Source organism: Numenius arquata, chromosome 8 (assembly GCF_964106895.1).
Source record: "Numenius arquata chromosome 8, bNumArq3.hap1.1, whole genome shotgun sequence".
NCBI lineage: Eukaryota > Metazoa > Chordata > Aves > Charadriiformes > Scolopacidae > Numenius > Numenius arquata.
The window spans coordinates 52,350,990-52,375,236 of NC_133583.1; the positions used below are offsets into that span (position 1 = coordinate 52,350,990).

At 48.8% G+C, this 24,247-nt stretch overlaps 1 protein-coding gene across 1 annotated transcript; it reads right to left on the minus strand.

The window, feature by feature from the left end:
• Window positions 1-14,961: 14,961 nt before the first annotated feature.
• TMEM275 (transmembrane protein 275) lies at window positions 14,962-15,510 on the minus strand. Its single transcript, XM_074152612.1, has one exon. The coding sequence runs from the start codon at window positions 15,508-15,510 to the stop codon at window positions 14,962-14,964; it is 549 nt and encodes a 182-aa protein (XP_074008713.1).
• Window positions 15,511-24,247: the final 8,737 nt, after the last annotated feature.

The window sequence follows — 24,247 nt, forward strand, 5'->3', positions numbered from 1 at the left end:
AGGGTGCCCTTTTGGGATTTTTAGTGAACAGGAACAGGGGGCCATGAAGGATGCGTGCATGGCCCTGCACAGGGACATATCTTCTGACTCAGCAGGACAAGTCCTGGCCTTTGTTGGTCCTCAAAGCAAGGGCTGCCTGGATAGCCAAGGAGGGATGCCTCAGCAAGCTTGACTGGCCCTGCTCCTCTCACAGAGGGAAGAAGGTGGCCCATAAATAGTCCCATTTAAGCCCTGGCTTCTTAGCAACAACGGAAATGCAGAGCTGGATTTCTCCAGAGCATCTAAGGTCATCCCCAGCAGAAGCATGTCCCATCTGTTTTCCCAACTCCTATCTATCCAACCTGGGCCAGCACTGTCTCACTGGCCACCCAGTGGCAGCCACGCCATCCACCAGCACGAACCACTGGCTGGTGAATTTGGCATTGCCGATGCCTCACATGTGTCTTGGTGCACCTCCTGTCGTGCATGTTGGTCAAGCTCTTTCCATACTATTGGCCTAGCAGTCCCTAGAGTCCCCAAGAGACATCCAGGCGGTCTTCCAGCTTGTAGCAGAGCTTCTGTAATTAGGGTGAAATTACCGCTGTGAGCAGATGAACTCCCTCCTGGTCACATCAGGAGGGATCACACAGCTGGGCCCTTACAGAGCAAGCTTGTTCTTAGCCTCTCTGGAAACACACCAGATAACAGGGGACACACTGAAGTTATACTATGGCCCAGACAAAAATCTTACCAGATGCATTGACCATTTTTATAAATCCCCATTAATATTAAACCACAGTTGAAAACTCCAAAAGATCCTGAAGCATCATTTTTGAGCCCAGTCTTCACCCAATTAAATCTAGATGATTGCCTCAATTTACAGACCATTACACAACCCTTCTTCTGCTCCTCATCCATTTCTCTAAAGAGGAGAGCACACAGAAAACAGGGGAAATAGCTGCTTCGCTGGTCCCTTCATGAGCACAATTAGCAGAGCATCACAAAACTACAACAGGGACCATCCATGTGCCAACAGGACCTTTCCAACGTCTCATGTGTCCACTGCAGTCTTGGCTGAGGAAGAGAAAGTCCTCCCCAGCTCCCAAGCTGCCCCACAGATAAGTCCTCAAGAGTCAGAAAGGACAGGAATCATGGTCTTGGCAGGAGAGAACCAGCCTGCTCTTCAGAGCAGAAAGGGCAGGTACATTACAGCGTCTTGGCACCATGAACCCTGTAGCAGGTTGGAAGAGATATTAGGCTGGTCCACATGGCAACAGAATTAGAGGCTCAGCCTTTGGTAGACACTGAGGCATCAAGGACTTTCACTTTAATCACAGAAACTGAAGGGAGGATGACATTGTGTCTTAGATAGGAAGGTCACAGTTTTTCAGCATTGCATCTCCTTGTCCTGAGCGCCGCTGCATGTAGGCCGTGTGGTACTATCCTGTACTGGTTACCGTCTAATTGGATCACACTGACTCTGATTACATTTAGGGAGCTGATAAATAGCATATCTGAAAGTCACTCGCCCGTTACAGCTATAGTGGCTCTTGCTGTAGGGAGTTAATTAAAGGCAAGACTATGAAGCTCTTTTTGCTGCTGTGGAACTTGGTTTTTGGGGGCAGCTGGAGGCGTCAGTCTGAATGGAAACAAGCCGAGGAGCCTACACTGAATTATTTCCATATAGAAGCAGTTATCGCTGCAGTACCAATAAACTGTGAAGCTGACATGTGAAGCCGACATGTGAAACCTTACTCAGAGCTTGTCTAGAACTTGTCACCAAAGCAGGTCTGATTAGAATACATTGACTCCTTCACACTAACATATTTGGCAAAAGTCCTTGGTTTCCACTACATTTTTTCTGCAAGAGTTTCATTGGTCCAGGATATCGGACACAGAGGGGAAAGGCAAGGACAGGAAGGATGCAGAAGAAACTACAAGAGCCCAGCAGAAAGAATATATGGGGAGCTGGGAGCAAAGGCTTCTGAAGTTAGCAGAGCAGAGATACAAGACTGTATCTTTTTCCTGCTCAGGAACATGCTAAACATTGTTATTCTAAAGTGGGCCTCTGACATGCTTTTTGAAGACCTAAATGTCTTACTGTTTTTTTCCCAGCAAGCGATGACCAGGTGACCTAGCCTTAAAGCAGTGTGGGAGACAGGCAGGGCAGCATTTCCATCCTCATCTCACTTCTCAAACACGTCTTCCTTGAAATTAGAAGGTCTGTAACCAAAAGGAGTCTAGTTATTAGTGACAGTGCTTGTGTTATGGGTGATCTTATACTGCTACCACCAAGAGCTCATCAACTTTGCCTCAAAACAGGTAGTTGAAGCTGATCCCATCTCTACTGGGTTTTACGGCAGGGGGAGAGTTCCAGAATTTGCAAGCACAATTTTACTTCCCCTGGGGAAACAGCCAGGTGTTGTCTGTTTGGTCCATAGCTAGGGACAACCCTCAATTTTTCCTGGATGCCAAGCCCTCAGAGCTGCCTTTAACCCATCAAAGACTGCATCTCACCTTGGAAAGGTGACTTGGGCATACCACTATCATCTACCTGCTGGCTGTTAGGACTGTTCCTAAGCATAAAGTCACCAGGTGTTCAGAAAACTGAGCTCTGGCAGACCACTGCATATCATAGCATCAAAACCTGGAGAACCTAAGCCATTTGACCTAATCCCCACTCACTGTCACATGCCAGATTCACCTCATCCTGGGCAGACTCCAATCCAGAAGGTAAGAGGTAGCTCATGCACCTTGCTGAAGATCAGTTCACATGTGACTTCTGGGACATCGTCAGCAAGGCTTGAGTGAGGACCAAGGGAAGGAGTGGACCATCCACATGGTGCCACAGGTAGAGAAGCCTCAAAGAATTAAGAAACCAGGCTAAGGCCAGGTGTAGCAGGGACAGAATCAGGTTCAAGTTGGCCTATCCCTAGAAGTTGAAGCTCAGAGCTGGACAGATGGTAAATTATAGCTACATGCCCCAAAGAGATAGAGGTCTACCAACATCAATGGTGATTTGCCCACCTCACTTAGTAAGGCACCCAAAGTGGGCAGTACACACTCAAGACTGCTCTTTTTCTCACTGCTGCCTCCTGATTTCCACCTTCCAGACAAGAAAAAGATCTTTGTGGAAATAGATTTTATCCTATAAGCTTTAAACAAGGCTCTGGAAGCAGGGGAATTAATTGGAAAATGATTGAAGGCTATTAGAGGGTTTTGCATGGCTTTGTTTAATGGTGGAAGATTAAACACAAGTGAGAGCTGCCGACTGGAGCTCGGCAGCCAGGAGCGCATGGTGACCCCAGACTGCTGGCAAGCCTGGCAGAGCCGGATCCTGCCCAGCAGATGTGCTCATTTTCCTGGTCGAACCGTGAAAGCCACCCCCTGATATTCTTTCCTGAACTTGAAAACCAGCCTCAAGCACCACAGGGTTAAACAGCATCCATTTCTAACCCAGCACAGAGCCCTTGGGATGTTTCCTCCGTATGGCACAAAATCTGTTACCTCTCCATGGCTGGCCGGGGGAGATGGGAGTTGGGGAAAGCAGAAGGAAGGCTCCGTGCCTGAAACCTCATGAGAATGAGCTAGGATAAGCCATGCATGTTCTGGTATGCTTACACCATGAGGCCCAGACCCTGGTTCTTGCATGCTGGTTTCCCCAAAACCATCACAGTTATACGGCCAGCCACAAATCCTCATGCCTCCAGGGGCCAAAATAATGTTCGGGCCAAACGAGTTCAAGGTATTTTTGTGGCTCGCTCTCATAAAACAAAAAAACAGATCAGCCCTTTAGTCCTTCCTCGTGGTGGATTCTCTTGGCCCAAGGCTCCCTCGCCCGACCGCAGCTCCAGGGACAGCATCAGCGATTCATGAAGGTGAGCTGGGATCACCACACACCCGCCTGTGTGGTGATGTCTGTGCAGGTGACACCTCAAATGAAAAAACAAAGGCTGTTTCTTTACTCTCCTTGTCATAGTGCGGGTATGCAAGTACAGCCCAGGTTAGATGAAGTTGTTGACGGTTTTTCCTCTCAGGAATAACTTTTTTTTTTCCCTGAATATTCTTTGCAACTCAAGCTTTTATGTTATTCTGAAGCCTTTCTCTCCAAGTCAGCATTGATTTATTTGGAGAGAAAAAATGATCTTTTATTTTTTATATTCGTCTCATTGCTGCCCATTGCTTCCAAAAGAGAGATCCCACTCCTCCGCTCCTCCAACCCTCTGCTCCTGCCAATCTCCTCCCTTCTCTGATTAGGGTATCTGACAGGCCCCTTTCTGAGCCAACTAAATGCACTAATCCTGGGGAAAACAACTTGGTCTTTTATGCAGCGTGAGTTTAATGTGGGTGTGATAAGCTGAGCCACTGCAGTGCAGGGGCAGACATCAGTCCTGGGTCGGGAGGAGCAGAAGGGCTCTGAGGTCCTCCCTGGGTGCCAGGGGATGTGTGAGAGCCCCGTGGTGGGATGCACAGTCTCACCGAGGCCCTGGGGAAAGGCTGTCCAACCCCAGCCATGTGCTGTCTGCCAGAGCTCTGCTCCCAGGGACACACAGACTGCAAGTCACCACACACCTCTGGTTGCGGGGCTGGGGTCTGTCCATCAGGCAACTGCTTGTGGCTTGATACAGATGAGCTTCTATCCCATCACCATCATCTTCCTTCAGTTGTGCTTACAGATCATAAAAGAAGATAGATCACTGCTTTTTTTTTTTTTTTTTTTTCACTCTAGGCAGTCTGTCACCCTCAGACCAACCCTCTGCTTTTATTAACACAGATCCACGCTCATAAAATACAATCCAGTTACCTTGGATCCTCTCCCCTGCCCAGACCCATGCCACATCTGCAGGGTCCGTAATTGCTATTCCAGGTGTTTGCTGCCCATCTCAGCAGATATCATCTTCCTGCCTTCAGAAATGTGTTTTATCACTCCTGGTCTCCAAAGAAAACAAAACCCGTTCCGCACAACTAGGAAAACAATAAAATATGAAAGCCCTACGCAAACCCACTGCAGCAGACTAGACTTTATCGCTGTTGATGTGAGCTTTTGCTCTGCCATTTCCCCGATGGACAATTATCAGCAGAGCTACCCAGCGGGAGCTAAGCAATAATCTTACGGAGTAAATACAACCTTGTAGCAGGGAACGACCTGTCCTGCCGGAGAACGTTGTCAGCAGCGATAGCACCGATACAGCTGGTACCTGCTCCTCGCTGGGACTTGCTTTCTTGATAGGAACTTCCAGGAGCTGCCAGTTCAGTGTTACTGCACCAGCTTTGGCTCTGGGTTGAGCCTCCTGTGGGTACTGAGCCTCAGGCAGAGGAAGGACGGATGCCTGGGAGGAGATTGACCTACCCTTGTCACCACAGCTAAAAATCTGCCTGGAAGGGTGACCGCATGCCTCCAGCAGAAAGCACATCTGGGTAAAAGGGAGGTCTGGTGGGTAAGTCACAACAGCAAGATGCAGTGAATTTATGCAGCATTTTTTTCCTCTGCCACCAAATCCTTATGTGACCTTAGTCACATCACTTCATCAGTGCATCTGCCCCCCCTGCCTCCAAAATGGGAATGCTCACTCCTTTCTCCCACCCTTTTTCCTGTTTATTTCTACTCAGGCTCCCAGGTTTTGGTGGCAGCCACAGCTTCTTGTCGTTCCTCTTACATATAGCTCCTGACACTGCTGGGTCCATCAGTCTAGGGGGGCACTGATAAAGTAAACCCCAGAGTGCCTGTGTTTTAAGTGCTCTTAAAAATACGGGGAGCATGATGTATGCCCTTACTGCTATTCACTGCCTCCGGCTGCTGCTCTGCATTTCCCTGTGAAGATAACAAGGCAAAATATTTCACACCAAATGGTCTTTCTCCTTTTCTCTCCTCAGCACACGCACTTTGCACTTGCTCATTAACGAAAGTACACCATCCACATCGACCAGGGCTGGCGCTGAATTGAACTTCGAATGCCTTTTCAGTGCCATAGTCTAGTTAATAATTACTTTTATGACTCACTCCACTCCATGCTGCTGGAGCGCCATTAAGAGAATTGACAGCACAAATAACAGAAACATTAAGCCTAATGATGTTGCGAGTGTTAGCCCTGCTGAAGTGCTCCTGGTGTCACAAAAGAAGAGCCTTTCCCTTCAGCAGTTGTCCCTCCCAGGGGGGTGTTTTCTACCCATCCCCGGTGTTGCAAAGGAAAGTCATCTTGCTGCTCCTTTGGGTTGTGACAGTAGCAGTGTGGGGTGCACACATACCTGCACATATCCATGTGCCATGCGGGCTCATGCAGTTATCATCTCAGAATATCTTTGTTCCCACTTGGCAAACTCTCGCCATCCTCAGTTTCAGCGTAGTCCTGCAGCTCCCCACCTCCCCTACGTCCTGGAGGACCCCTCCACCGGGGGCTTGCACTCAGCTTGCCTAAATCATCCGGGAAAATGCACCAGTTTGAGCCACTTTCCTGGATTTCCCTCCCAGGGGCAGAGGGATGCCCAACACCTTGCTGATGGGTGGATGGTAACTGCCATCTCTAGATGCTTCTGTCTCAGTTCCTGTCAATTTACTCTCATTTTTCCACTACTTTATAATTCACAGGACAGGATTTAATACTTCCCAAATTAGCTTTAAGTAGCATATCTAAGGATCACAAAGCTTTTTGGATGAACAGAGTGTGACAACGAGCCTGATAGATTTAAGACTATTTAAGAATAAGAGACTTTGGTTCAAGCAGAGCGGTTTCCCCGCTGTTATTTCCTGAAAGCAAAACCGTTTCTGTGAAATAGCCATGTCCTTTTCTTTTAATGGGGAAATTCAATTTATCTTCCCTTTTTCTTAGCCAGTTCCTCCTCTTTGCCTTCCTTGCCACAAATTCCCTAATCTTGTTATTCTTGGGTGTTGGAAAAGCATAATCATCTGAGGCATGAAATCAAAGACAACAGCAACACTTCCAGGGAGGTGACTTAAGTCAGAGGAATTAATTCTCCCAGCAGACAGCTCTTATTTAGAACAAATGTGATTTTCGGAATTGAAGCCATGTTTTTAATGAGGGTCTATGAAAATACATGTAGCCGAGAGCTTCTGGGAAATTCAGCATTATGCCAGAGAAATGTATCATGTAAAGAAGCATCATGCCAGAGAAATGTATCATGTTTTCCTTTACATGAAAACAACAGCCAACAGGATCATTCAGTAAGTTCGTCGCTCGGTTCCCTGCAGAGAAAACCTGTCTCCGTATCTCTTATCCTCAGAGATTGCTGCCCTGAACAGGAGAATCTACGGCTATTTATTGAGTGACCAAATCTGGTCCACCCAAAAGGTGCATTTTGAGGTTTAACCAAGAAAAGAGATGTTTTTTCCTCCCTCTTTTCAAATTAAACCAGCACGCACGAGTCTCAACACAGCACAGGGTTAAGGAGTGGAAGCCCTTGCCCCAGGATGCTACAGATGCTGAAAGTTGGGGTTTTTTTCCTGAAAAAAAGCAAGACTAATCTGAGCCGAGCCCCTTTTCAGCTCTGTGCCTCGGTTTCCTTTCTCACCTGCTGTCTTTCTCTTTACCCAGAGTGGAGACTGCCTTACTTGCACCTACACAGTGAAGCACCAGAGGCATGGATGGGACCACTGGATATCACCATGGTATAAGACCACATTCAGAGGGATTTCCAGGAATTTATGGCCATGAAAAAGGGTTTATCCAGCAAGGATGCAGCAGAAATTTGCCTTGGCTTTGGAGCTGGTCAGTGTTTTCAAATGAAGGATAAGAAAGAAAAGCCATTTGGAGACCATCTCGCAGCATGGAGCTGGGAGGGCAGCCTCGGGGAACTCTCCATGCTGTGTTACCTGGGTTCACCTCCCCGGAGCAAACAGCTCTGCCGCTCCCAGGTGCAGCTGTAATTGCCAGCCAAAGGTTATTTTTCTCCAGTGAACTCAGTGGTCCTATGAAAGGTTCCCAGCCCAGAAACCAAAGCTGGCTGCTTATTTGCACAAGCACCGCGGGGTGCAGGCAGCAGCACCATGCCCACCTCTAAGGAGGTTGCAGAAGCCGGAGCCCTTGGGTTTGCTGGCAGCAGACCCTTTCCCTGTGCAAAATCTGCCTCCGAATGAAGAGTGCGGAGCCCCAGAAACAGCGAATGAGATAAAATTTGCAGAGGGAGAGGGAAGATCAGCTCCTAATGGCAGCATCTTATTTGCTTGTCTCAGCTGGAGATAAAAAGATGAACCACAGATCATAACGATTTCTCATACTGAGATAACAACAGGGGAGGATTTGTCTCCAAAAGAAGCATCTTCTCTGCCTATGTGCCAGCAAAAGAAAATCATTTTTCTATCTGACTTTATAGCAAACTTCATCAAATATCCATCCGGCACCAGGCCAGCGAGCTACATATGAAGCTGTGTTCACTGTCACAGCAGACTGATGCCAGAAACTCCAGCATAGATTCCAGCAGGAGGGAGCTCCTGTGATGGTTTTGGGAGGGCAAGCAGATCTCAGGAGGCACGGCTTATTAAAAGCACTGGTCCAGAGAGATCTGGCTTTTGGGACCTGATTGGAAGCAGGGGGTCTGGTAAGGGACTGTAGCTCCAAAGCTGCCTTTGAAGTTTGGTCCTCACGTGGAGACAGAGCCCAGCAAGATCTCATTTTAGGAGTGCCTGGAGGATTGAATAATACAGCAATTCTCAAGTGTTCAGATCAGAAATTTCATTTGGAACCTGGGAAGCTTTTTTCCTGGCAAAAGCATCATGAGAACCAGTGTCTTCTCAGGACAGGCCAATTTCAAGAAATCAGAATTTCCCAATGAATATGTGCTCCCTGGAAAAACTCCTGGGGACCCTTTGTATGCAAGGATGTCTTGAAAAATATAATCTATCCTCCCAGCCCTGACACCCTCTGTGGTCTGAGAATTCAAAGCCATATCAGCATGTGCAGGTCCCACAGAGAGAGACTGAGAGTGATTACAAGTAGCAGGAGAACTGCCAATGGAAATCTCCTCTCCACAGACTTTGTAAATTAGACTGAACAAAGCCATGGAAACGAGCTTGTAAGGAGCAATCCTCGCTGACCAACCCTGATGGTCCAGCTGTCTTCTGCAGCCCAGTGGTTCACTGTGGGCCTGGGTGAGCAGTGGTCTCCTCCTCACTGGATCTCCCTGGGTCAGCAGTGGGAGCAGCTGGGAGAGCAGAAGCCCCCAAACTGGCCACTACTGCATGGAGCCAGTCTCCAGGAGTTTGATATTAAAATGAAAAACATCAAGCTTCCAGCTTCCCTAAGAAACATGAGAGAGCAAATGGTGTGGGACAACACCAGAGGAGATGCTCCATATCCTCGGTCCATCTAGATAGGGGTGCTGCCGCAGAGGATGTGCATCTGCTGTGGCTTCACATCACCCTGGGGACATGGGCAGGGTGTTGCTCCGAGGCCACCCCATAGAAGGAGCTCTTTAGGGTCATCAGTCTGATTGATAGTTAGGAGTTTTAGAAAATAAATATACAAGCATGCTGTAGTGGGGCAGCCAGCAGTGTCTGAGGGTCTCTCCCATGGATGCTGAAATCTCAGCTGAGCTGACAGCATCTGACAGCTGGAGAAAACCAGCCTTCAGCCTCTAAGTTGAGCACATTTGCTATGGACTCACTGGAGACTAATGACATAAAAGCTCTTTTTTTTTAAAAAAAAAAAAAAAAAAAGAAAGAGGGACTTTGCAAATGGAAATTTCACATTTTCATGGATATTTTTGCCCTTTCATGGATTTTTTTTCCTCTTCCAGGACTTACGCATGGGAAAATGCCCCATTTCTTGCACAAGTGAGACCTGGAAGGTTTGTAACTTTGCTGTGGACTTGTGAGTCCTGAAAAAGAATGGCAATTCATGAGCATTCATGAAGCTCCTGAGCCAGAATCAGGGCGATGGGCCAGAGAGGGAGGTAAGGGCTCCTGAGGAAGGGTGAGCATTTCACAGGAGGGAAGGGGTCTATCAGCTCAACCTAATGAAAGGGAAGCTCTAGGAAATCTGCAGCAAATCTAAAATGTTTCAGGGATACACATTTCCAAGAGGCAAAAAGGTATCTTGGTTAAAAGCCATTGTTGGCACGAGGATAAAAGGACGTAAACTAGCCACAAATAAATCTGGGCCAGGAATTAGAAAAAGCTAATTACATTTCATGTAATGTTTCTGTTTTATTCTTCCAGAGAGAGAGAGAAGCTCGGTTCATGGTCCAGGTTAGTGCTGGGCAGCTGCCGTGGCAGAAATGCTACAGGCTGCAAGTCCAGGAGGGCAGCAGTGGATGCCCAGCAAACCCTCCTCTGTGCTTTTCTCTCTGGTCCCACTTTAAAAAACCAGAAAAACCCTTCCAGGGAGTGCTTCCTAATGGCCAAAAAAAATCCTTTCTGAAGGAAGCAGGTTTTCATTTTACACACATTGTCAGCAGAGCCTTCTTAGTTAGCTCATTTCCCAGGTCTTTAACCAGCCAGTCTGCCTGGAACAGAGAGATTTCCTCTCGTCTCAAATCACTTGGGCTGCACATGGGAGAGAAGCCCTTTGACGAGGTGAATTTGCAAGGCTCTCAAATCCTCTTTATTCTCACTGTGCTATCCCTCCTTGACTCATCTTCAAGAGAACTTGTTGGGCTAAGCCCAGAAGGAGCACGGAAAAGTGATGGCACCAATCCTATACACACACAAACACACCCAGATACAGCTTCCACCCCTTCCCCGCACCATAAATTAAATATCAACTGTACCCAGGACTGGGGAGGATCAGCTGAAATAATCCAGTCCCATCCTCCATCACCGGAGAGGCTGAATTCAGAACAGCCCACAGTCCTCAGCCACCCCAGCCCACAAACCTGCTCATCCCATGTCCCTAATGAACTGGAGGCCCACAATTCACATCTGGCCTGTTCAGGTACTCAGCGGGGTGTTAACCTACAAGTGCAGGAAAAATAAGGGCTATATTTGGCTATTCCTGTGTTAGCCAAAGCAATGATAGTGAGAGTCTGTGGTGGGACCAGTGTTTGGGCAGCCAGGGCTTCAAGGAGCAATGGTGTTCAAGAGGCAACATGAACTTTTAGGGATGCTTTTTCCTTGCAGCTGGTTGCACTGGCTAGAAAATTAAGCAAAAGATTGAGGAGCACAAGACAAAATGAATGTAGACAGCCTTGAGGCACATACCATCCTGGGGTAAAGGAGAAGGTCGTTGGTAGAGGGAAAGAGAAGGAGGGCCAAATGCTCACTGAGTGCAATTATTTTAATGGGTCTGTCTTTTCCAAGTTCCACATTGCACACATGTAAATAGTAACTAAAAAAAAGATTCACAGTGGAAACTCTGACTTGGAGCACAAGAAACTTTCCCTGTCTCCTGCTACACAAGGAGGCACAAGATTCACAACAACATTAGTCACGGCTGATCACAGAGGCAGACAGACAGACAGACATGGAAATCCTGAAAGACAGAAAAAGCCAAAAGCAGGGCATTCATGCTTTGGAAGGCGGCAGATGTTCCATGCCCACCTTGCTGCGCAGGCAGGCGTTTGGGGTCACAGCTTGGCATACAGACCCACCACACCAAGGGATCTCACTGGTCCTACACCTCCGCTGGCCCAGGTGCCACCTCTGCTGGTCATCATCTCTTGGGTCCCAGGGGTGTCACCTCCCAGTGTGACACCGGCTGTGCCAGGTCCTTGAGCTGTGCTGGGGTTCCACGTATGGTACTGGCTATGATGCCGCAAGGCAAGTGTGAACCACACTGAACTCCTATCTGGCCCTCAAAGCCCCCTGTTCCTGCCCAAGGGACCCTTGCGTTTGACTCGTATGGGATCTGCCGTTGCATTATCCATCACTGGTAGCATTTCACAGTGCAGCCGCAGTAAGGAGTGATTCCAGTATGAACACACCAAACTTGCTTTTCAAGCCTTCAGCGAGTAGATGAAGGAGTTGTATGGTTACCACTTAATTTTTCTACTTTTTTGACTCCAAGTGCTCAAAGAAATGTGCTATAGTAAGCACGTTCACATGGGCAATACCTCTAAAGGACTTTCAGCCTGTTGTGTGCTATTCCAAAAGGCTGGTGAGCCAGCAACCCGGGAATCAAGCCTACATCAGCAAGCTATTTGGTTTAATTGCTACAGCAATCACGGGCAGGCAAAAATCATGGGAGCCTTTTGTTCATACAGCAGTTCCTGTGTGCTGAAGGGCAGCCGGTGCTGGAAGCAGAGCTCATCCATGAAAATGAGCTCTAGAGGGGATTATGCAGAGATCAGACCATACAGACTCATCCACCTTCAAGCAATCTCCAGACTCAGGTGTGCTAATACCATCTGTGGTGCTTGGCAATGTGTTCATCTTTAAAGCAGCTTTAAGTGGAGTTAGGAGTAGGTATTTTCCCTCCTGGACAAGCAGCGAGCTGAGCAGTAGCACAATTAAATGATTTTTCCCAGGACCTAGAGGCTGTACAAAAGACTTGAACACACATCTTCCCAGGCCCACACAAACGTCCTTCTCCTGAGCCTGCTTCTGCCCCTCCTAGCCAGCAGACCAACCCTGCTAAAATCACAGATGTAATTCCTTGATGTAGAAGAAGCTGTTCGAGGCATCAAAAATGCTGGAGCACTCAAGAGGACCCACATTAAGACAGAGTGTTTGGTTACCTCTCATGAAGGAATGAAATCAACCTCTTCCTAGCCGAGCTCATGAAGGGGCCATCAGCTGCACAGCGGCTCCTCAGAGCAACAGGACACCTCATGCACGGACTGTACAGCACCGTGGCTCTTCTCTCCAGCTCCCCCACGACCCCACGTGCCATTATTTAACGCAGCACACTAGCCATACAGCTCTCACAACCTGGCCATGCAGAGGTCTGCTGGTGGCCGAGGGGAGCCTTGGCCGTGTCACAACATCTACGTCTCCTCCAGCATTTCGCTTTCAGCCCTCCTGCCTCTCCATACAGCCATTTCTGCTGGCTAATGCCTCAGGGCTGTGTTGTCCTTGGCCTAGCAAACCACTGATGCTGGGCTGAATGGTAAGCGTTACCTCTATCTGGCTACAAGAGATGTAAAGTACCATAGGAAGGAGATGACTAAAGGAAACTTGAACTATGAACTATTCTACAAAACATCAAAAAGTCCCCCCCCCCAAAAAACTGAGTGGGGTGGGCGGGTATGGACTGTTTGCTGGGGATGCTGGCCCTTCTAATCTGGGAAACTTGGGGCGTCAAAGGGAGTTAGTAGGGTGCAAGAGGAAACTAAGCCAAGGATAGAGAACCTTATAGCTTCTCATTAAACTCTACAGCTGCCTGCTGCAGGACCACAAATGATGAAAGCTGACAGACATTCAAGGCGCAAATGGATTATTTCCTGAAGAAGAAATCCATTCAGGGCTGCTAAACACAGGCACCACTTCCAGCTCAGAAACTCCTAAGCAATAGCACATTGGAGGCTGGGAGAGCATTTCAGACAAGCAACAGCCTGGTTTTGCCCTGTCTTTATGCTCTTCTCCAAACCTTGCTCTTGGCCTCATCAGAAACGGGATGCTGGGCTAGCTGGGCCTTTGGAATGGTCTTGTATGGTCACTCTTGTGTCCGTATGACTTCCTTGTCACTCAAAGTCCCAATACCCACATTTGAAATACAAGATTTACATAAACAGAGAACCTATGCAGCCATTACTACTCAAAATCCACACTCAGACTCCTGCTGCTGCCTCCTCACATACTGCTCCTGCCCAGCAGAACTGTCCTTCCTCACACAGGTCCCATATCTCATAAAACATGTGAACAGCCTCTACAGGAGTCAGAGCGAAGGCCTGTTAGCACAACACCATCTTCCCAGCCAGGGTCACCCAGGAACCACAAAGCCTTTGCAGCAATAATCCATTAGGTCAGGGTCTTTCCAAGGCAGAGGTGATGTCTTTGTGTTGAACAGCTCTTGATAAATTCTCTTCTGCAAACTCTTCCCATTGCTTTGCGAGCCCATGAGCTCATTGAGCGGCCAGTTTCCTGCAGCAAGGGAATCCACTCACTCCTGGTTGCCCACCGTGTGTAATGGATCTCGCAGCCACTTGAGGGAAGGAGATACAGTCACCATCTTCGAGCACAGCTATACTGAAGCCCATACAGTTATTTGCCCCTTGTCCCAACCTGATGTGTGTCCCAGGCCAGCCTTCTACAAAAAGATAGAAAGGAAGCTGCCTAGCACTCCACACGTAATCATTGCCCAAGGATCCCACTTGCAGGCTCCTGCCAATCTCTGATTATTCCAAGAGCTTGTCGCCAAGGTTTCAGCCTGGCTGGCCTTCTAAGGTACCTACTGCTCTGAGCAGCACAGCTGCAGCCCAACCTGATTAAAAGAAGAGGAAAATACCAGTGCTCATTGCAATCCTTGTGATGGTGATGTGTTGTCTCTTAGAATGGGTGGAAAAGCCATCCAAGTGAAGGCAAGAAGGGGCAAGGATTTTCAAGGGAGGGGAGGTTGTTTCACACTGCTTTTTCATTAGCAAACACATAGCTTTGTCCCTGCTGCCAAAAAGCCTGGCACTAAAAATGCTGAAATCTTCTTGTGACTGAGTGGCAGCGAGCTGTAATTTACCACATTCCTGCTTCTTTTACGTTCAAGAATTGCTTCACTTCTGAGAAGAAAGAGCTGTCATTTGTCAGCGCTATGTAGCCCCTCCTTCTAGCCAACACATTTCCACGTTATGCTAGACAAATTAATTAATTCCCCTCTTCCTATCTGCTCCCCAAAAAGCAGGTGTATTATTCCCAGGAACTGAGAGTCATCCTTTCACAGCAACATCATCAACAATTTTCTTTTTAAAGCCACGTAATGGGCACGTTCCTTTCAGCAAAAATCCAGGATTTTTTTCTGCTATTGCATCCACCTTCATTAAATTGATTCAGAAAGACCTGTCTGTCTGCTGGCTTTTCATAAGCACCTTCCCCACACCCACAGATTTCCAGCCCACCCATCGCAGCATCTGGCTGGCTGCTAACAAAAGGTCTGCCTGGCTTTAGGATGCGGCCAGGTCCCTGGGCAAGTTGAGCTGTATCGCTTCACCTCCTGTGCTGTACTTGGCCACCGGCCCGTTGCCTTCCATGGTGAAGAGCTTGCAAGTCTTCGCGTTCTCATGAACCGGTGTGGACTTTTTCGAGGAGATGGGGGAATTTGTGGGGCTCAGCTGAACGGCGGTGGTATCCTGCACTGTATGCTCACTAGTTTCAATTTCAAAGGCTGTGTTGCCAGGTTTGATGAGCCCAATGTTGGAACCTGGTTTGGATTTCCTGGCCCCGTGAGCTGGGGGCCTCCGGCTGCAGATGCAGCAGGCACCAAAGAATGTGAAGGCCACCACCAGCAAGATGGGTCCAATGATAATGGGAGGATTGTTCACGGGGAGGAAGGTCCCAAAGGCAAATGCTCCCACTAAAGTGATGTTGATCCCTGCGAGCATGATGCAGAGTCCACAAGCGCAGCAGAGAGCAGGGGAGGGGAGGCCCTGAGGTCGTGTTTTTTTCTGAATGGGTTTCTGGGACAAAGAGGCGCTGCTCTTTTCACTGAACATGTTGAGATGAGTCTCAGAGGTCACTTCAGTTTTCATGGGATGCACACTGTGTTGAGAAGGTTGGCTCTGGTCTCCTGCTGCCTTGAAATCCCTGGAGAGGAACAGAAAAGCATGCAACTGTTAGAACAACGAACCAAAGGTACCTTTCCACCATCATTCATGGTGACCAGCATCTTCTCTGGGTTTTCTGGTACCAACAATTAAGTACAAATCCAAGCTTTCTCTCAAGTCTGGGCTCTCTTGTCCATGGTGGTCCCATGCAGTCAGCCTCAGGCTGGGGCTCTGGACCCAGCATGCTCAATGCCCTTTGCCATCCAGATGGACGATGCCCAAGTGAATCTGAGCATGAGACAGCCCAGAGCCTATGCTTGGCTCTACCTGGAGTCTGAGCCACAGTGCAGCATTGCAACAGTGTGGCTGGACAGGCAGACCCACCTCATGAGCTCAGATGTTTCTCACATGGGTTTAAGACCTGCTGTACACATCTCTTGACATTCCCTCTATTCCATCCACTCTTCCCTTAAAATACAGGCTCTTCAGGACAGGCAATATTTCCTGCTGCCTGCTTGCGCAGTAGCTGGTCTCACAGTGTTTGTCATCATCCCAACACCTGCCCAAAATAACACTAGATCCCAGTGCTGCTCTGAACACCCCTCACTGTAATGTGAGCGGAATCTCTTCTTGGATGGGTAAAGTCCCAAATTGTAACAGAAAGTTGGACTCTTTGCTCCACGTCTCAGCTATCCAGTAACTGAAACTAGTCATCCAGGTTGCCTTTCTAGCCAGTGGAGAATAAAAAGTCCCAGAAAGAAGATAATCCAGTACATCCCCAAAAGATACCCACAATGCGGGGCTGAGCTGACTGCAGAGGGAGCCTTGGACTTGAGCAGTTAAGAGTTAGATGCTCAGTGAGACAAACTCCATCCACTGACACTACATGACTTGCCATCAGTCACAGAAGTATGTGATGAAATGGAGCAAGTGTGGGTGTTTAGCCTGCTGGACCATGCTTCCTACTAAGCCTCACGCCACATTCGGTGTGATCTCATGAGATCCTGCAGAGTGAGGTTGTTTGCCTCAGCAACTGTAAAAACAAACTTGTACAAGGTTTGTGCACAAAGCAACACCGGCTCCTGGATGAAGGCTCACGGAAACTGAGATGCTGAAGCTGGAAAAGAGCCTGGGGATCTGACTAGGACCCAAGGCAGGAACACATAACTCTGACTGACAACAGCAGCTTCTCCATGGAGGAGATTATTGGATGTGATAAGAGCTGGCTTTGTGTTCACTGTTCTTTGCCGGGAAGCCAAATTGCCAGAAGCCGAATTGCCAGCAGTTTGCTGGTGATGCCTTTGATTTTACAGGCAGGAGGGCATTTCTCTTCCCAGGCAGATTGCAAACAGTAGCAGTCTGCTCTCTCCCACTCCCCTGCCTGGCTCCCTAGCTTCTTCCCTCCTCCGTTGTCAAATCACTTTCAAAAGGGTTGCTGGGGGAAAATGTATACCACACGGGTTTCTGCTGCAAGAGCCAACAATCACTATTGTGCTATTAACACTCTGCAACCACTAAATTAAAAAAAAATAAACCATCACCCATCAACCTGAAACATGCCAGTGGGATCAGCCGGGCATTTTCAATGTGTTTCCTAGGTTATAAAATTTTCCCACACCTCCAGCTGAGGCAAAGCTCTCTGCTGGTCTATCTGGTGTGATATCTCATTTCCTTGGCTTGGGCTTTTGTTTAGACTTGAATGAAGTGCAGCAATGAACTTTCAGTGAAGCTCTGATTCAGTGAGACATCAGCTGGAGCTGACAAGGAGCAGGCACACGGAAGGATTAAATCCTTTCTCATCTGGGGATGCCTTACTAGGGAGGAGTCTCTCTGCAGGCAAAGATGTTTCAGGAGAACAGAGTGTGTGTGAGATAAGAAAGGACATTTTCTCCATTGGCGAGGCTAACATCCGTGTGCGTTTCTCCAGCAGTGTCCTTTTGTTCTGCCTGGGAACCCCACCACACTGATGTGAGCTGGAGCCCTCATTCTGCCTCCTTCACCAGGCCTGGACCAGCAGCAAGACATCTCCTGGTTAACAACACGCGCACACACACACGCAGTGTTCTCACCCCAGCTCTTACACATGCCAGTCCAAATCTTTGGTGCACGGAGGCTGTAGATGCCCCAGGGTGGCTCTTCCCTTGATTTGCCCTACACCTTCCTGCTGCAAAGTGCTCAGCAAGAAACTGCATGGCTCCTTGTCGTTAAATCATATCCCTCAGTCACTCCACCAGCTTTCTCCCTCCCAACTCCTCAGCACTCACCTGTTTCCACCCTGCAAGAATTCCCTCTCCTGGGAGAGCCGGGCATCTATCACAGCTGCTGGTTGTGCTCTAGCAGGATGCAAAAACAAACTGGCTGCCTCTGCTCCTAAGCAAGGGAGACACCAGAGGTCGTGCTCCCACTGAGATTTTCCGGAGGAGCTTCAACCTGTTGCCCATCACATCTGTCAGCGGTCACCTGTGGGCAATCCAAAGAGACCATGCTGGTTTCTGGCTGCTTTCAAGGCTGCAGCAGTATCACCCAGCATGGTCCCTGGCAGCTCATTTTCTCTGCCTGGCAATTTTTATTCATCGTTACAGCTCCATGAGCACAGGGAGGTAAGCTTGGGCAAAATCCTCACTGGACCTCCCCAGGCTGTAACGGGGGAGGAGAGGGACGGAAGGGTTTGTTCAGGTACCACTGGCAATGATAAGTCAGGGCAGCCCATCCAAGGACAGCTCACCCGAGCTGGTAAAAGGGAACCACAGAACCACTCCAGAAGGATAAATGACATGTGAGAATGATCCAGGGTGGGTACAGTCACCATCAGCTTCCCAGGCATTCATGGCCACTTCCCTGAAGAAGAGGAGACCAGATCTACAGTAGGGAAATAAGGATGTGGCACATAAAGATGGAGACCTCTCATCCTGCAGCTTGACTGAAGGAGGCACCAGCTGCTCCTTGGGCCACCCTAGGACAGTCAGAGAGCTCCCAGGTTGTGCCAAGGGACTGACTGGTCAGGTACCAGCAGCTACCTGCCTCCTGGCAAGTGAAAGGAAGTTTTCAAATAAACCACTGTGGCTAAAGCAGTGATGAGTAGCTTGCCAGGAGTCACCATCCTAGGAGGCCCATTGGGTTGGGTGTCTGGGAACACATCAGTATCAGCGTGCACAAAAGGTCAGAGACTAGAGCAGGCAGTGTGACAAAAGCCAGGGTCCTTGACCTCCTCAGATACATCTGCAACTGTAAAACATGTATCTGTCAGTTCAAAGGGACAGGTCTAACACAAGGGCCATGACACTGCCTGAAGAGTAAAGCTGTAACAACAGGAATCCAAGGGTTTGTGTTGCACACCCTTAAGTGGGGAATAAAAGCACCTAGGGGTAACTGTGGGAGCAAGACACCAAACCTGCTGAGATGGCATCAAAGAAAGCATAGGGAGCCAAATCTGCCTCATTCACATTATGTACATGGAGATATACCTGGAACCATGGGAAAGAGTTAGCTGGAGTGGTCAAAATGAGAGCCGGGGTTGAGATCTCATTTAAACTGTGTGAGAAATTCTGGGGGTTGCCACACCCTTTCTATAGCCGCACCATAAAGGTTCTGGCCATGCTATGTCCAAGACAAAACTTCTTTTCCGTCCTCTTTGCTTGGAGCACCTACATGGGGTAACAGACCTTTCCCAGCAGAAAGCAGTGGAGTCATTGGAGAGTCTAAGGGGAACCCTGCCTGGAGAGGGGACCTCTCCCATCTGCTTGTGGACAGAAGACCTTGGAAGACAGCACCATCACAGGGCTAGGACATGACCTGCACACACAGTACAGGGCAACCAACAGTACATAACAGACACCGTGTTTGGACTGGGAACATTTAGAAAGTGGATCACTGTTGGCTCTCACCTTGATCTCCATACGAAACATCAGGGATTGTACACAGGGGATTCCTGTTGGAAAACCAGATGAAATGGGGATGAAAAAGCCATCAGAGCAGTGGAGAATAAAGCAAAAAAAAAACCAAACCAAAGCCACAGAACGCCTTACACCATCCTCTACCTGATAAGACTCTGCAACGACACAAAGTCCATCTTTATTCTGATTGCCATGTACAACACAAGCATCTTTGTTCTCCTGTCTTCTCCTAGAGTGCAGGCTGATGCTGCGAGGAGAAGGGTCCCTCTCCATCCCCTTTGCAGTCACAAGATCTCCCTGATGTGGGTGAGCTCTCACTGCTGACCTGCCTGAGGATATCTGGCAGCTCTTACATTCCACCTCAGCCAAGATACTGGGTTCAAAAATGACCAGCTTTCTTTCCATCAGGCGTGGAAAAAGTTCTCTTTGGGCTCTCTGTGTGAAACAGGTTATTTTCTTATCAGTTAGAGTCTAGGTTTCTTCCCCAAGCAACATTTCAGCTTGAAACGCATTACTGCCGAGCACTGCTACACACACACAAAAAGCTGCATATCCAAGCTAGAGGGATGGAAATCCAGAGGCTATAGTGATTCCTTCCAGGGGAATATCCATCCCTCCCTATATTCTCAGGGGGACAAAGAGAGACTTTAATTCACAGCCCTGAGAGTTCCTAGAGCTCGAAGGGGACACTGACATACCCAGCCAGCATTTTAGGAGCATCATTTAAAGCCATACCAGCAGCATCAGCAACACGCACAGCTAAGCACGCTTCCCTCTTAGTTGTAGCGAGGGGGATCGAGCTGTCATCCTTCCACACAGTCTCACCTCAGCAGCACAGCCAAAATATTTGACAGACCCCAGATGAGTCTCCTTTCTAGAGGTGTGATGGCACAGGGAAATAATGACAGTGATCAGCAAACAGAAATTGCAGTCAGACAGCTCTAACCACCCCCCGCACACAGACAGTCTCACAAGCAAGCACACACACACACACACACACCATTTAGCTGTCAGGAGACTCACAAGACTTTTTCCCTGGGCAAAGTACTGGGAAACTCTCCGGCAGGGCCAGGGAGAGCCTCGGTATCTGGGAGGGGAGGACACTTACCTGGGCAGGAGCGTGGAGCCGGGCAAAGGGATGGAGAGAGCGGGTGTCCCGGGTCTCCCCTTCACCCTTCAGTCAGGGATGACAAAACCATGGCTAGTCCGGGCAGGGCCGGGGCTGGAAGCCCAGCTGTGCGCTGGGAGGAGAAGGATCTCACATGCTTCCTCCCATCTCTTCGTCGAGCTCGGGAAACTTTGCTCCGGTGCCAGGAGAGCCCCCGGCAGTCCCCGGGAGAGCTCGGCAGGCTCCGGGCGAGCTTGGCCGCCTTCTCCCCACTTTCCTCCTTCCCCTCGGAGGATGATGTCCTTCTCCTTAGGCAGAAGTGGGTTCAAACGCAGCATCGCTGCCCCGCCGCATCCTCTCCTGCTTCCTCCTCCTCCTCCTCCTCCTCCTCCTCCAGCCCGCGGTCCCCAGCAAGGCTCAGCCCCGCCGCCTCCCCCGCCGTCCGGCAGGTTCTCACCCTCTCCCCGCGCCTTCTTTTTCTTCTTCCTTTTCTACTTCAAGGCTGCAGCTCCCGCCCCCTTCAGCTGACAGAGGTGGCCAGAGCAGAACAGCCCCTTTTTACCCCCGGGGAGAGGAAAAACCCCGGAGCGAGTCTCCGCGGAGGGGCAGCCCCAGCCCCGCTCCGGCGCTCCCGGGGCGGGGAACAAAAGAGGAGGAGAAAATCACCGCCAAGTGCCAAGGAACGAGATGCAGGCGCTCAGCTTGCTGCAGAGAGGCAGGGAGCCCTTAAACGCAAGAGGTTTGAAACGCGGGTTACGAAGAATAATAATAATTTGGAAAAAAAATACAAGTGGTGTCCGGGTGCCTTGGGATGCTGGAGGGATGCAGGAGGGGCTCCTCGCTGGGCGGTCGGCAGTGAGGGGTTCTGAGACAGGACGTCCCAGAGGTGGAAACGTTCAAAGTGTGGGAGCTGGCAAATCAAAAAACAAAACAACAAAAAAACCCAAACAAAACGTCCTCAGACACAAAACTAATGTTTTAACGTGGCAGTCAGACCTCAGTTGCGCTTAAATGTACTTGCTCTGAAAACATGCCTGTTGCAAGCACAGTCAAGATCTCAGCTCCCATATCAAGAAGCCAATCTCTGTCTGTTTGCAGAGCTGGTGACCACAGGAAACAGCAAATTGCAAGTTATGCACTGGATGGAGTATAGGTAATCCATCCACAGCTTAAGCAGTGCTGACACTCACATGCACTCGTCTGCTCTCCGTGCCCACACTGCTGTAACCAGCCTGGGTGCTGCCCGTGACAACTGAGCAGAGGCATTTCTTCAGCTTATTGCAGAAGAATTCTATATGAATCGGGCTGGAGCTGATTGAACATGAATCATGCTCCCCTCTTTTCTAAATGATTGCTTTCATGGTCTCAAAAGAGAGAGGAGAAAGGTAACATGGAGAAGGTGAAAAACAAAGGTCAAAGAGAGAAATCGCTGAAGAGGAATGAACTTACTTCTCTCTATTCTCCAGGCACTGCTCCAGCCTGAGTATTCTTAATACAGCAGCATCCTCTACTGCATTGAGTTGCATTTCACCTTACAGGTCATTCTGGAAAATCAGGCAAGACCAAGATTTGCAGAAAGGAGTCCATCCCCTGCTGAGGAAGACAACTCTGTTTTCTCCTTTGCTTGGCTAATGCTAACAGCACACTGCACAACTTGAACAAGAGGTCAGGAGGGTATCAGAAAAGCAGTGCTGATCAGATATGTTGGCTGCCTGGGCTTCTAGAAAGAAATAAATGGAAAATCTCATTGCAGACCTTGCCAGAGATGCAGCGTCTCCACTAAAGATTCCGTGGCCCTGTAACACGAGGTTCAAAATGGCTCAGTGTACTCATCCCTACCAGAAAAGTGATGGGAGAGTTCACGATAGAAGATTTTCTGGAGAAAATCTCAGTGTGGCACAGCTGAGAGAGACAGTTCCACATGTGGCAGAACTGGTGTTTAGTGTTTGCTGACTGTTGCTGGGTAGAAACCGAAGTGGCTGAACTCATTCTTGGTGTGGCTCAACGGAAACAGCCCTATAAGCCATGTTTATTTAGGAACAGTGGCTGCCAGAGGGAAAGAGACCGCTGGGGTCATTCAAGTCCCCTGCTATCACGTTGTATAATAGCATTCATAAAGCGCTCAAGCTCCAAAGGGGCCCAATTAGTACCGAATGACCTGTGAGCTGTTCCCTAATTGCACAAGGCAGTGATGAAGAGGCTGCGCCCGCTTCAGGTTGGCTGTTGCATGACTCTCCATCACACTTTCTGCTTAACGGCCCATAAACCCAATAAAATGGCTTTACCGAAACATTACATATTTAGGGCTCCACTGAAGCAACAATTCTGAGTTTCACATATGTGGCCCTGACAGCCTGGCAGACTGCATTCACATGATTAAAACAACTATGAATTCAAGAACTCGAACTAAAGGCTAGATTTCCCACTGGTATAAACCAGAGCGGATTCATTGCCTTGCAGAGCTTTGATAGCTCATGAGCATTCATGATTTGCCAAGGGGCTTTTGCCAAACTGATGGCACCTAATTTCAAACTTGCCAGGGACTGGGAAGCCCTGCCTTCTTTAGAGGCAAGTTCCCAGCCCTCGGCTGACTGGAACTGACATTCTTCTGGGAGAAGCTGTTTGTTCCCAGCTTCTGCTGAATTCAGAAATTAGGTCAAGTCGGAAATTTCTGAATGAGAGGCAAAATTGCCTGCCTGCTTTTTCCCACTGTCAGTTCCTAACTCTGGTTTACATTACTAAGAGAACGAGCTCAAGCACTCTTGCACCCACAAAGGCTGGGCTTCAGTGTCACCGCATCCTGGTCAGGATGGTGACCACTGCATAGGAAGCCCTTAGATACCACACTGGTTTTGTGGGGTTTCTTTCTGCAAGAATAACTGGAAAAAGGTGGGAAAGGCAAGGATGATCCATGTTTTCATCGAAGTTCCAAATTTTGGTTGAGACTAACACTGGAGTGAAAGAGAAGCATCCATGCTTACGAGAAGAGCAGCTTGACAACAGCCCAACGCCTCAGCACAACAGGACCAAAAAGCAGCAGCCCGTGATGCTGCCCACTGAACCATACCCATCACGCAAGGAGCGTGTGGGAGACAGAGAACGCCTGGAAGTTTATGGTTCAATAAGATCATTAGACAAAGGTCACTGCCAAAATGTCCCACTACAGATTTCCACAAGGTCTCCAGAAGTGGCAGGTCTTGGTACATTTACATTTTAATTGCCTCTTAAGGGAAGGAAACGCCAGACTGAATCTGTTGTTGCTCCAAACCAATTCTAAATGCCACTACGTCTGTCTGAAAGTTTGTGCTACAGCAGGATCCGTCTCTGTCTCACGGCTCTGGGCTCTGTGCTGGTTCCAGCAATTCAGAAGAGGGCAAGGCCAATTTCTGCAGCAATGTTTACCTGTCTATAACATCAAGTACTGAAAGAAGGAGGTAAAAAAGAAATTAGTATTTGTCATTCCTAGAGGCAGCTGTGAAATTACTGTGCAGGAGATTTAAACCCACGAAGGAGACACCTCAGCGTGTAATTACAGTGTGTAATTAAAATCACAGGACTCCGCTGTGGAGAATAACAGTATTAATGTGCTCTGTCCCAGAACAGAGGTGCAACCTGACCTGTCAAACACAACAGACCAGCTACAGCTTCTGGCTCACAACGTCCTTGCGTTTCCAATCACTGGGAA